At 33.4% G+C, this 15,427-nt stretch overlaps 1 protein-coding gene across 1 annotated transcript; it reads right to left on the bottom strand.

Annotated features, from left to right (window-relative positions):
* Positions 1-2,287: 2,287 nt before the first annotated feature.
* npffr1l3 (neuropeptide FF receptor 1 like 3) lies at positions 2,288-13,669 on the bottom strand. The gene is made up of 4 exons (XM_051121502.1): positions 13,581-13,669; positions 6,193-6,538; positions 5,964-6,063; positions 2,288-3,419 (listed from the first exon to the last, which is right to left on the bottom strand). The coding sequence occupies exons 2-4, from the start codon at positions 6,521-6,523 to the stop codon at positions 2,480-2,482; spliced, it is 1,371 nt and encodes a 456-aa protein (XP_050977459.1). The 5' UTR covers positions 6,524-6,538; positions 13,581-13,669; the 3' UTR covers positions 2,288-2,479.
* Between the last annotated feature and the right edge of the window lie 1,758 nt (positions 13,670-15,427).

The following is a 15,427-nucleotide window of genomic DNA, read 5'->3' as shown; positions in this document are numbered from 1 at the left end:
TGTCTACAGTATTGCACCAAAATACTGCTTCTCAAACGACCGCTGAACAATGACATTACTTAATCTAGCAAACACAGAACTGTATAAAACTTTACAAATCAAAATATGCAAGGAACAAGGTTTTGAAAGTCAAATGAAATGCTGCAGAGCAGGCTATGATGAATTTAGCTGAAGATTAGATCAGATATGACATTACAGAGTAATGAAAATGTTTTTTTTAAATAAACGAATACTTTTAAACATCAAGGATGCATTAAATTGATTAAAAGTGACAGCAAGGACATTTATAATGTCACTAAAGATTTCTATTTCAAATAAATACAGTTCTTTTAAACATTCTGTGAATTCTGAAAAATAAACTGTATGACAGTTTCCACAAAAATATTGCACAGCGCAACTGTTTTCAACATTGCTAATAATCATAAATGTTTGTTGAGCAGCAAATCAGCGTATTAGAATGATTTCTGAAGGATCATGTGGCACTGAAGACTGGAGTAATGATGCTGAAAATTCAGCTTTGATCACAGAAATAAATTATATTTTAACACATATTCACATCCAAAGCAGCTATTTTAAATTGTAATAATATTTCACTATTCTACTGTATTTCTGATCAAATAAATGCAGCCTTTGTGAGCAGAAGAGACTTCTTTCAAAAGCATTTTTAAGCATTTTCTACATAAACAAAATTATTCCAAACTTTTTAACACTAAATAATACATAATGTTTTTGATTCAAGATAAATGACTAGGGATGTAACAATATCAAAATCTCACGATACGATAATATTGCGACATAAAGTCCAAGATATGACATTTATTGCAATATTAAAAAAAAAAAAAAAAAAAAAAAGAATACTTGGGAGGAAATGAAAATTTTGTCCAATTTAAAGGTAACTTCTTCTATCTAATGCACTTTGAGAGTTCAAAAATAAGAGCTCCAAGTCAGAAAAAAAGCAAATTGACTTGTACCTGAACTTTAAAGGGGACTCAACCCTCTTTTGTGTAAGTTCTCACTTAGCACAACTTAACATTTCAAGTTGACTAAACTTATTTGAGTTGTCTGAACTTAAAATTTTAAGGCGGCAGGTTAACAAATTATTTTAAGTTGAATCAACAAATTGCGTTTTTTTGTTTTGTTTTGTTTTTTAACAGTACAGCTGTCAGCAATTCATACTGCAGTTTTAAGCTTTTATTCTGGTGGAAACAGCAGTAGTTTTTATTTTAAAGGAAAACTCCAGCTTTTTGTTCATTTGACAGATGCTGTGCCAAAGCATAATGGTGCAATACACAACTTTAATGACCTTTTATGTTAGAATATTTAAAAAAAAATCTTCACTTGATCTACACTGTGGCTCAAAAGTTTGGGATCAGTAAGATTTTTAATGGTTTTTAAAGATGCTCATCAAGGCTGTGTTCATTTGATGAAAAATAGAGAAAAAAATTTAATATTGTGAAATATTATTACGATGTAAAACAATGTTTTTCTATATTAACATACATTAAAATTCAATTTATATCTGTAATTAAAGTTGAATTTTCAGCATCATTACCCCAGTCCTCAGTGTCACATTATCCTTCAAAAAACATTCTAATATGCGGATTTATTATCAGTGCTGGAAACAGTTGTGCTGTTTGATATTTTTTTTGGAACCTGTGATACTTTTTTTTGTTCAGGATTCTTTAAATAAAAGGTAAAATCAATAAAAGGTTAAAAAGAACAGCATTTATTTAAAATAGAAAGGTTTTCTAACAATATACACTACTGTTCAAACGTACGTTTTTATTCTTTCTTTTTTGAAAGAAATTAATACTTTTATTCACCAAGGATGTTACATCAATTAATTAATTAATTAAATAAAAAGTGATAGCATAGATTTACATTGTTAGAAAAAAATAATAACATTAATAAATGCTGTTCTTTTTAACTTGTTATTCATCAAAGAATCCTGAAAAAAAAGAATCATCAACATTGATAATTCTAATAATAAATCAGCATATTAGAATGATTTCTGAAGGATCATGTGACACTTAAGACTGGAGTATCAGCTGATGAAAATTCAGCTTTGCATCACAGGAATAAATTATATTTTAGAGTATATTACAATAAAAAACATTATTTTAGATTGTAATAACATTATGGATTTTTTTCAGTATTTTTGATCAAATAAATGAGGACTTCATTAAAAAACATTACAAGTCTTACAGATCCCAAACTTTTAAGCGGTAGTGTATATTATTGTGCTATCACGATATCACGATAATGAGAATATCACAATCATAAAGACACTATTGTTTTTCAGGCCTGCTTTACAGCAAACTCTGATTTTCTTCCATAATTAATTGCCCTTTTCCTATTTATGACTGTGAAGCTGCTTTGAAACAATCTTTAGTGAATAAAGCACTATAGAAATAAAGTGACTAAGAAATGAAAGCATGTCAGTGCCAATAAATGTCAGCTGATTGAGTCTACTGTGGGTTCAACGCTCCCAGGCATTATATATTTTACCTCCTGCTGAAGACACTTTCTCAATCTCTTCGAAGTGTATTTCCCGTTTAATAGCCATGCTGCTGTTTCCCCCTTCGGCTGATGAGCCCTTGGTGTCCATCGACACCCTCCGGTGCTCCAGCTCCAGACGCACACACCCTGTCAGGTCACTTTCGGTGAAAATCCGGTTCGTTCTCGAGCCCAGGCTGAGCGGGTGGCCGCTAACAGCCGTATTCAACGGGCTTCCGGTTCTGGGCTTTTTGACGCTGAATCGCGTCTTCTTTCGGGCCCAGCAACAAGCCTGATGCTGACACGCGGCCTGGAAGCCTCTCTTGAAGTTCTCGTTGAAGTATCCGTAGATAATGGGATTGACGCTGGAATTGGAAAAAGCCAGCCAGTGAGAGAGAGGGAATACATAGCTGGTCAGGAGCTCCAGATTGTCCTCGTTGGGACGGGCGTAATCGGTCAGCAGCATGAGCGTCCACAGCGGCAGCCAGGACAGCATGAAGAGCAGAGCCACCACAATCAGCATCTTTATGACTCGGATCTTTCTCTGAGACGCGGGACATTTCCCCTGCACGGGAATGTCGGGCTGCTCAGCGCTGGCCAGGAAGGATGTGGCGTACAGCTTTGCGCCGATTCGTCCGTACATGAGTATGATGAGCGCCAGGGGAATCATGTATATGTGTACGAACAGGACGGTCGTGTACACTTTCCTCATCTCAGGGTCGGGCCAGGTCTCGTAGCAGGAGTACAGCGGGTACGTGAGGTTGTCACTGTGAACCATGAAATGCCCTTTTTCTTGCTCGACGGTCAACATTAACACAGAGGGAAACATTATGGTGAGAGCGAGCACCCATATGGTCACTATTGACACCTTTGCGACATAGAGTGTAAGTTTGGGCTTGAATGGGTAAACGATGCAGCGAAACCTGGGTTTACAATGAGGAGAAAACACATACCGGGACGTTAACCCAGATTTACTGCTTTCTACTCCATTTAATATTGCATACACACAATGTTTTTAATATCATGTATATTATATATATACACATGTATATATATATATATATATATATATATATTCATTTTAATTTATTAATATATATTTTTATGATATAAATCTTTAGACATATTTATTTTATATACTTCTTATTATATATTACGCAAATATTTATCATTTATTATAAATTATGTATATATATATATATATATATATATATATATAATAATAATACATATCAAATTATAATTTCAATTATATAATTTGTAAAATTTTTAAATACAATTTATGTATATATAATGTATGTATGTATATATATATATATATGTAATGTATTTATGTATATATAATGTAATATGTATGTATATATATAAATTGTATATATATATATATATATATATAAATTGTATATATATATATATATATATATATATATATATATAAAATTGTCCAAATGCACATAATGTAGGAAATATACAAAATATATATATAGAAAAATATATACCATAAATAATATAAAATATATAGAAAAATATATTAATAAATAAAAGTGATTTTATTTTATATAATTTATAAAATTGTATCATTTCTGCAATATTTTATTATACTGCTATATAATACTACTATATTAATATTTCAAATATATATAATTTATAATAAATGACAAGCTGATGTAAAAGTATAAATATTTAAATATATAAAATATATATATATATATATAAAATTATAACTACTCATAAATATAAAATTACATCTTATTTCTATTATATAATACAATTAAAAAAATTATATATTTAATAAAAAAATATATATATATTAATACATAAAAGTTTTTTAATGTAATATGAAATTTTGTAATTTAAACAATATTTTATTACTATAGAATAGAATAAATAAATATTTTAGATATATATAATTCATAATAAATGACATAAGCTGATGTAAAAGTATAAATATTTAACTAATGTATAATACAAATATATAATATAAATATATATTAAAATGTATACATATAAATTATAACTAAAAATGAATATCAAATTATAATTTCTGTTATATAATTTGAAAAATGTTTTAATATAATTTATGTAATGTTTATATATGTGTGCCAAATACAGTAGTCAACATTTGACGTGGATCAAAAAAGTTCATCAAAGTTGTCCTGAGACAAGAATGGGTATTGTTTTGGTTTTAAGACAACTTTGATAAAATGTTTTGATCCACTTCAGATGTTGACTACTGTATACATACATATAATAGACCTAAAATTATATTTTAATGAATTATTTCAATATATATAAAATTATAACTACTCATAAATATAAAATTACATCTTATTTCTATTATATAATACAATTAAAAAAATTATATATTTAATAAAAAAAAAATATATATATATTAATACATAAAAGTTTTTTAATGTAACATGAAATTTTGTAATTTAAACAATATTTTATTACTATAGAATAGAATAAATAAATATTTTAGATATATAATTCATAATAAATGACATAAGCTGATGTAAAAGTATAAATATTTACCTAATATATAATAAAAATATATAATATAAATATATATTAAAATGTATACATATAAATTATAACTAAAAATGAATATCAAATTATAATTTCTGTTATATAATTTGAAAAATGTTTTAATATAATTTATGTAATGTTTATATATGTGTGCCAAATACAGTAGTCAACATTTGACGTGGATCAAAAAAGTTCATCAAAGTTGTCCTGAGACAAGAATGGGTATTGCTTTGGTTTTAAGACAACTTTGATAAAATGTTTTGATCCACTTCAGATGTTGACTACTGTATACATACATATAATAGACCTAAAATTATATTTTAATGAATTATTTCAATTAAGTAAAACTTAACTGAACTTTAAGCATATACAATTAGGTTTCACTTATATTTCATTCATCTTGAGGAACCTTCGTGATAATTCATCCATGAAAATAGTGCAATAACTTTACATTTATGAATAAAAAAACGATCTTTTTCTGACATAGTTTACTGATGAATGACAGTACTAAACTCCATCACAAAAGTACCAGTTCACTTCCTTCTTTAAATCTGTACATAAAAAGGTTAAAGCTTTGCACAGCATCAAAATACTGAGTTGATGATTCAGTGTCTCTCCAAACACAGATGTGTTATTAACAAAGACCTGCTGATACTGCTGAGCTCACCCTTTACAGTTCTCATTTAGTGTTTCTAGCATGTAACAGAAACAGCATCATGTAAGAGCCGTCATAATGACCAGCAGTTCACCGCTGCGTTTCGCGAGTCTAAACCTCAATCAGCTCTAACAATGTGTAATTAGTGTTTCCAGCGGAGCTGCACACTTCAGATACGAGCAACGCCTGACACGATACCGCAGCTCTATTGTTTCCTTCACAGATGGTTGTTTGTTCAATGCTTATTTTGCTATATTTCATTTTTTTAATTATAAACACTTACCTGTCCACAGCAATGGCGACTAATGTGAAAACGGAGGCGCAGACGGACGTTCCTTGCACCAGACCACTCAGTTTGCATACTGTGTTGCTGAAAGGCCAACCTGACCAAGACAGAAGCAAGAAATTCAGTTTAGTGAACTAGATACAGTTTGATGACAAATGTTGATAATGGCTTGACATTCAAAGGTTTTACTCAGAGAAAGTCATGGCTTTGCTAGTGATTTCCACACCTGTGATGAGGTTGTCCACTAGCGTTGTGGGAATGCAAAAAATCCCAACCAGCAGGTCGCTGACAGCCAGATTCAGAATGAAGATGTTGGTGACGGTTCTCATGTGCCGGTTCCTCAGGACTATCACACAGACCAGACCGTTTCCCATCAGGCACAGCAGGAAGATGAAGAGATACGCCAGCGTGAAGAGCGCGGCCGTCGACAGCGGATGCTGGTAATAAGGAAACAGGACGATGCTGGAGTTGGTGCTGTTGGTCTTGTTGGTGCAGGAGACGGGATCTGAGATGATGTAGACGGAGGTGGAATCCCATAATCCCTCAGAGCCCTCCATGAATGCTAAGCAATGCTGGGAACAAACACACAAACACAAAAAAAAACAAACTAAACCATTTTCTTCGGTATTAGCTCTAATACTTTTGGAAGCCCGTTTCTACCATGGAACAACAGTTTTGTCTCAGACTTATGAGTTTGTGTCTCATAATAAGGGTACAGATATTGTAAAATGAAATTCTTTCTAAGACTTTTCAAGCACTACTTTTTTGATTTTCAAGGTCTTCAATCAGAGATCTCACTTATGTCTTCTATTTCAAATTCTAAAAAAAGAGAAATACATCAATAAAAACACGCTAAAAGAAATTGCAAAAATGAAGCACATGCTGCTAAGTATTACTACTATAGTAAAACCACTGTTAATTTTCTAAAGTATTTGTGTACACTTTCCTTTTTTTCTTTGTTTTGTTTTTATAACTGTACTGCCTTAAAGGTTTGTTTTTTCTAAAAATCAGAAAAAAAGATTTTCCAAACTCCTGATATGAAACAAATGATTCATGAACCCGCACTGAAGTCCTGATCTGAATCAAGAATCACGATCCACGCTATGAAGATCCAATCTAAAGCAAAAGATTCACGAACCCGCTCCGCAGTTCCGATCTAAATCAAACGATTCGCAATCTACGCTCTGAAGTCCCGATCTGAAAAAAGATTTGCGAACCATCATTTCAGATCAGGAATCATTTGACTTAGATTGAAACTTTATGAATCGTGAATCATTTGTTTTAGATTGGGACTTCAAATCGCTTATTGCAAATCATATGATTTAAATCATTAAATTTGTGAAATGATTCATTAACCCGACCTAAATCAAATGATTCATGACATGCAATTTGAAGTCCTGATCTGAAAGAAATGATTCGCAATACGCAATCCGATTGGAGTGCTTTGATAGAGTAAATCATATATGTGACGCAATGGTTTAACTGATTCAGAGTTCCGAAAAGCTCTGTTTCACCCATTACTATGTGCTTTTTAAAATCTTTATTAGTGATGTTGAAATTTGAAAATGAATGGCTCTTTTAATTTGATCTGGTTTTTGCTAGTGCATCACTTGAAATGAATAACTGAAGTCACGAAATTGAATCGAAGCGGTTCCAGCGTAAATGACTCGTAAATGACTGAATTGATTTGGTTCATATGTTCCTCTTTTTGCATTTTCAGACATGTTAATACAACATTGTTAGTACTACTTGCTTAGCACTTGTTTTCTGACATTAACTGAAATAAGTAAAAGAAGTTATGATGCTTTTTGCGTGAATTTTGCGTGAAAAGATGTGTGCTTATTGACCAAATTAAACACTGATTTCATAAATACATTGTTTTTCAATAAACCCTCTTCAGGAATTATTGCAATTTTCAAGGGTTTTCCAGGCCTTAAACTTCAAAAAGTTTTCATTTTTTTATTCCATGGTGGAAACAAGCTTCTATTAATACTAGTGACATTTAGCAACAAAACAAGTTGAAATAAAACATCTAAGACTGAAAAAAATCAGTCAAAAACATTTTAACCCTGTTGACAGAGCAGCTTTTAAAATCCTTCATGTATTGTGAGGTGTGTGAGGTGTAAGTGGTTCGCTGAATTTATTATTTATAGTTAGAAAACCATTACTGAGAGGACACATTTATAAGGGACACAGCCCATATCTCAGAAACTAAGAGGTTTTCAATCAAAAGTCCAATTACACAAATGCTTATTTAAAGCAGTAGTTTGATATGTTGCTTTCAAACATCTAATCTGAAATCAGTGTTCGAACTGTGTCAAAGCTCTTGGGGGGCCCACCCTCAAACAATCACTAAGCAAAGAACACTTAAATATCTAGCCGAGGGGTGTGCGATATTGACAAAAAATGATATCTCAATATTTTCTGAGATTTTATCTATAATGATAATCAGACTGAATTGTGCTGAGTATTGCGCTGCAAGACTAATGTGGACAGCTGACTCCTAAACATTTAACATTTTCTAACAAGTTTAAAGTGAGTTTACCTTTTATGGGCATCATTTACCTTTATAAAGCTTTCTCTATAAACCTTTCTTTCTTCTAAAAGTGTGCATTATCATTTGCATCAAATTCTTATATTTAATCAATAGTCACTTAGAATAATAAGACATTTTAGGCTGTAACTAAACAAATAAAATCATTATCAACAAAATTCATCTTTTCAATGCAGAGGAAACACAGACAGTGCATCTGAAGTGGCATTTAGATGTATTTACGCACTGTTTAACGCAGTACATGAATGCATCTAACCTGCAGTTACAAAGGCATGAATAATGTTTTTATATTTTAATTAGGGAGGTCACAATACTCAATATAATATCAAACTGTTCGGTACGACATCCACGGTTCAATACGCGCTTGTGAACTGCGTTTTTTCGGTTTTGCATTTAAAAAATTAACGCCTCCCCGTTTATATTTGAAAAAGCAACGCACGCAATGATAATAATATGCAATGCAAATGATAATGAAATGCAATGATAAGACTTTCTAAGCCTGTTGTCCAACAAAAGAGAACATTATAACTTATTTTTACTTCACAGCATCAGTCGAGTGTTTGAAATAACTTTCTTTTGTGATCTGATGTGGCTTCTTATTATAGAATGAGGCAGACAATATATTCTATACTGTATGTCGATTATGGCTTACAAAATACAAAAACTTACAAATACCCGAGATGGCTTGAATTCAATGCATGGTTGATTCATTCAGGAACGGAACACTACCATGTTGTTCAGAGATGGAAAGCAGTGCTGTGGCTTTGTTTGGAACCATATTTGTATGGTGTCTAATATGGTGTCTAACGTAAGTCTCTTAATATTAACTTATAGTTTATTGAACTGTTGTGTAAAATCAATGCATTTGTAATTTTTGCGAAAAACTGGCACTCTTCGTGTGATATTGATTAACTATGTGAAATTATACAAATATAAATTTTGTGCCCCCATATCTAGAAATTTGGGAATATTCTAAATGCATTGCATTTTATTACACTGAATCACGCAGTGAAAGAACGCGCTCTAAATGAGCACAATCAGTCTAGCGAATGTTTAAAGTGCTCCTATTATGCCATTTTCAAGGTTGCTAATATTGTTTTATGAGACTCCTAAAACAGGTTTACATGTATGCAAGGTCAAAAAAAACTTTAGTTTTCTCCAAAAATAGATTTCATTTTACCTAATTTCTAAATGATTCGCAAACGACTCGTGCGTAGCAGTTCGAAGAATCAGTCTCACTAAACCCCTCCTTTCCGTGAGCTCTCATGTCAGGAAAATGAAACACCCTTTGCCATAACTGACTGACAGCCCTGGAGACTTGTCAATACATAGAAAAGATGGCATCGACTTTACCTTACCAATTCGAGCCGGAGTCTGATGATGAAACGGCTGAAGTGGCTGATCGACAAGTTAGCACGGACTACCGTGGAAAGTGCTCGCAATTTGCTTATGTAAGCGAACCAGGCACACCTCTATGTTGTAAACTTCAACACTGTATAATGCATTAAGGAGGCTTTCCCCCCCGAACGCGGAAAGCGCGGGTTCAGTGCAGCTCTTCAGAACGCAGCGGCAAAAGTTCAACTCATTTGAACTTTGCGCGCCAGTGGTGTGCTCCGTTGTGTGTGCGCTTTGGTTGACGCAGAAACAAGCCGTCCTCGTGCGGCGCAAGCAATTGAATTGTATGGGTTTCATAGCGCAGCGTTTTCCGCATTCGATGTGAAAGCCGCTTCGTGCGCCATCCTTTATCATTACTCCAACTAATGAGACAGACAGACAAGCTGCATCAATCACAAATTTTTGACTACAGTGGGTCCACAGCTGAACTACAGAACTACAGAAGCGTGATTTAGCCGGTTAGCAAGACATGTGCAGGGTTGTTACACAACATAACATACACAACTACATATTTTGAACGATCGCTAGAAAATACAATCTTTGTAGATTCATCTTTTGAAAGTGAATATAAAACAAATTTACTCTCACAGCGTAGGATACAGCGTCTTCTCAACATGACGTAAACCACATGGAAATTTTACTGTGTTTGTGGGCGGGCAAGTTGTTTGTGATCTAGAATGTGGGCGGACATCATGCAAATGTGTTACTTCATGACGTATCTACAATTTTTCGGGGGGCACTACTGTAAAAAAGAACGTGGGTACAACTTCCGGTGAGGCGGCGGACGTAGTATACCAATGGTATTTTGTGTGCTAATTAGCAAAGAGGCTATGTGTTTTTTGGACCATTGTTTACTTTGTAAAGATGCACACCTTTATGAGAGATGTCATTACGTTCTTAAAGAAAACATATGCTCTGCGAATTTGTGTTCCCACATCATTAGCTAGTTTGTATCGATACATCTTGAAGACTGTCAACTAGTGTAATGACATTTGATCCGAGACATCAAAGCTTGTGTTAAAGGGCATGCTAGATGAAGCCTGATTCGAAGCTTGTTAAGGTAGAAATCACTTTCGTAGAAGCCTCACTTTCTGTCCAGCCATGTGCGCGATTCACTTTGCGTGTCCTAATGTTTGACCCAGATCTTATTTTGCGAGTACATTTTCATTGAGACCTATTTAATAATTACATTTTGAAATACCCAGTCATACAAGTAATATGAAGAATACAAATAAAAATAAAAAATAAATATTTGCCATATGCAATTAATATGTGTACATTATTCTTCTATTACATCATATTGATATTTTCTTTTTTCGACACTCTCGAAGCTTTGAATCTTTTCCCGAAACAGTCAGAGGAAAGTTTTGGTGCTTCACGAGGCTTCATTTGCCGGTCACTCCTGTCAACTATTGAATGAATGAGTGTCACGTCCCGCTTGTTTACTTTGAACCGGAAGACGCTCCCACTTTTGACGCAAGGTCTCATGGGGCGTAGGAAACTTGTGGATAGCCGTAACAGGAAAATATTCAAATTCCTGACGACTTGTTCAGGCGATTGTGAGCCGACTCTTTTTTTTGACAGACAATAACCTTTTTAATCGCGCACTGTCGGCTTTACAATTTTGCAGCTAGTTTATTTTCACATACAGCTATATGACACACTGCATGAAAGGTCATATTTGAAAAGGCATAATAGGAGCACTTTAAGTACTCATAACTCCTCTTATAATCAGTGAAGCTGGCCATACACTGTATGATAAATTAATCTCTTACGTGCATAGTTCGTACATCTGCAATTTGTTGCTTATGATGAGGGAATTCGCGAGTTTTAGTCAAAACTCCAGGTTTCAGTTGACTGTTCTGAAAGTCTCTGATTGGCCACTATATTCTAAACTCAACAGAGTCGTGTGTGATTGGTTATAATGAGCAACGCTGTAAAAACGCGTAGAAATAAACTATGATGTAACGTGAGCAGGTCTAAATTTAATACAGCAATCGAATCGTTTCATTTAAGTTTCATTTTTTTAAGTATTATAGTTTTATTTAAAAACCAAGGGACCCCCCATGCATATTTTTTTGGGTATTATGGGCATGGGCGTAAATCCCGGGGGGGACGGAGGGGACATGTCCCCCCCCATCCGAGGGTTGTCCCCCCCCAAAAAAATTATTAAAAAAAAAAAATCGCACTCTCTATTGTGAAAAATATATGTATGTATACCTAAAATAATTGTGTAAGTAGAAAAAAACGCTGCAAAAAATGCATTTAGAAACAGTTGAATTCCTTGTTTTTATTGTTGTGATTATTTTTTATGATAGTTTTACTTTCTTTATGTAAAGCAATTTGAATTACCATTGTGTATACCATGTATATTGGGGCCCAGTGATACCAGGAACAACATTTGGTACTTTTGTTTAGTGTCCATTCATTAATGTAAGTTTGCTTTAAATTGCAGATTTTTTTTTTTACATAGAGCAGTTACTGTAAATTGATTATTTAATAATTGATTTTGTTACAAAACATTACTTATTTTATATATCTTTTTCACAATAACAGTCATGTTTAAATTTTATTGTATGTTGATGGCTTGACTGTAAACAACATAACAAACAATGCAATAAATAGTTTTGAAGAAAAATCTGCTTTGTCATTGAACCTGAGAAAAACTTTGAAAATAACCATAATGGCGCAGTCTCCATGCTACAATAAAAATGATAGAAGCAAAGTTTTTCACTGTGGGGACATATCTTTATAAGTACAATTTAACTGTATTATTTGAGTCCCCTTCAAAAATTGCTCATGAGAAATTTTATATGTATTGTCCCCCCCTACTGTTAAATGAAATTTACCCCCATGATTATGGGGGGTCCCTTAATGCTTATGGGAGGTCTGGGACCCCCCCAGCCCCCAGCCCCCCGCCCCCCCTCAATTCGAACACTGTCTGAATGGTCTTGTTCTGTCATCCACATTAAAATGACAATATCATGAATTCAGATTTGAACTGACAGGTTTTGTTTTTTTCTCTCTCTCTTAAAATTGCATTATTATTATCATTGGGGCAAGATGTCACACGTTTATGTCATAATCTATCATTGTCCAATTTATTAGCTGCAAGATATGTTGGACAAAACAATGGTTTGGTATGTTTGATATTACTTGTCCACCATTTAGCCATTTCAGAACTGTTTACTGTTAAATTTGCTTAAAAAGCTTGTGACAACTTACCCCATACAGCGTGACAAGATGACACATCATTCACTGTCTGTACAATGAATGTCAATGTGTGTTTTTTTTTATTTCCAGTACAGGAAATGTGTAAATTTAATAGATAACGTTAACAACCAAGACTGAAACGGGAGTACATAATATGTAAATAAACGCACTCTGAGGTACACAAATAAATAAATAAATGTGACAAGTTGCCCCGATCTTACAAATCGCACATCCCTCCTCAATTTTGTTGGTATAGGAATCTTTAAGACATGTTTAATATCAAATCTATATCTATTTCCACATTATCCAGCAGTGATGTCTACAAACAGCGATAAACCTGCGGTGATTCTGACTGACAGAACTTCACCTCAGGTGAAGAAACTGATTAAAGTAGCTTAAATAGTTTATAACATTTGTGTTTTATCGGTTAATGTGTGCCACACAGGTCTTACCTTACTGTCCTTCAGCTCAAAGGATGAAATAAATGCAGCGGTGAAATAAAATAAGAATAAAAGAGCTCGATTATGATCGTGTCCGTCTCTAATCAACTCCGCACTGACTCCCGCGCGCGCGCAGCTGATGATCTCGCAGCTGATGTTCGATTCACGAACCGGTTGATTCATTTGAACCGACTCACAACCCGTATGTAATAACCTGACTATTAGGCTAAATTTGTTTGGGAGAGAAAGAGACATGTTACAGCTGCAAACTGAGTACTATTTCACACAAAATCTTGCTTTCAGTCAAATTCACCAGCCTAATAAAGTTTTAAAATAATTTAAAAATTTAATAAATTTTAAAAAATAATAAATTATTATTAAAAATAATAAATTATCTCATTTCTTATTTCAAACAATGTAAAAGAGGACATTTCTGATTGATGACCTGAACAAATCGAATCGTTTGAAATGAGCCGACTCCCTGACTGAATCGCGTTCACACGTCAGTCACAGCAGTTTGTTCTTTAAGACGCTGCAATTAATGTAACGATTAGACCTGCTGATTAATAATCACTGCCACAGAAATGACTCTCAACAATTACATTAAACAAGGCGTTTATTATAGATGCTAAAACCAATATAATTAGAGCGCGCTTTCAATTTGTCGAGCAATAATTGACTCACACATATTCATAATTAGGTACTGCGGTTACAATTACTGTGTGGGAGACTAATTTTTAAGTGTAATACATTAACTAAACACTTAAATCTAAAAACAGCCTATAATACAGGCTATCACCTGGCTGTATGTGACGTGAAACAGACAATTAGTGATTTTCTCACGGCTTATTGTGTTTATATTAAACTTGGAAATAGCAATTTTAGACTACACAATGCAACAGTTTTATTTTCTGAGAAAATGCATGTCGTGAGGCTATTTCATGCTGCATAATTGTCATTGCACCAGCTGTTTTTCCTTTTCTTAAAGATGATAGCTGTTGTGGAACACCTGTATGTGGGTGATTCTCCATCAACACCTGTGAAAAATCCCACAGCTTTTTCTCACCTGATTCAGAATCAGAGCATATTTAGCCTAGAGTTGATGTCTTATTTTGTGCTTTGCAAATAAAAAATGCCTGCTTTTGGATTGTTTTGAATAAAAACGTATATTAGAGGTCAAATATGAACATCAAAAAGAATTTTGCATAGAAACATGCTGTTTTCTTTCTTCAGTAGAGCTTTCAAGTAAGATTTTCCCATTGTTACAATGTTAATTCTTTTTCTCCTCATGCATCATGCTGTTATGTTTATTCAAATTCAGCAGTATACAATGTTTAACATATTCATAAAGGAAAAAACTACTGCTATTGCTGTGACAACTGCTGTTACACAATATAAACGGTTTGGGTCAGAAGGCATCTGCACGTATGAAATGTTAGTAAACACCTTTCTCCTTCCTACTATTAATCTTCCGGTTTGTTGCTTTTTTCTTCTTATCTCTCTAAAAATGTTCAGCTTTAATTCCCCAGCTGTGCTCTCTGACATTTTGATGCAGGTTCAGCTCGGATCCCAAAAGGGTTTAAAAACAGCAGGAGAGACGTTTGTACACAGAGCTCGATTTTTACAACATTATGTTAATCTCAGCAAGAAAGCAAGTGATATGAGCATTTTAAATCAACATTTAAACTCATATTCCCCACCTCCAAATGTTATTTTTTTAATATCAGCTCTTAATAATGTTATACACACTGCCTTACTCTAGCCAAAACACTGTTAAAATCAAATTACCGTTGTGTATATTGCTTTATTCCCTTTATTATTATTACGTTTCATCTTTGTTTCTTACTTTTAACAGCTGT

The sequence above is a fragment of the Labeo rohita genome, chromosome 10, assembly GCF_022985175.1.
Source record: "Labeo rohita strain BAU-BD-2019 chromosome 10, IGBB_LRoh.1.0, whole genome shotgun sequence".
NCBI lineage: Eukaryota > Metazoa > Chordata > Actinopteri > Cypriniformes > Cyprinidae > Labeo > Labeo rohita.
The sequence above is the reverse complement of the archived record's forward strand: the minus strand, read 5'-3'. Positions and strand labels throughout refer to the sequence as shown.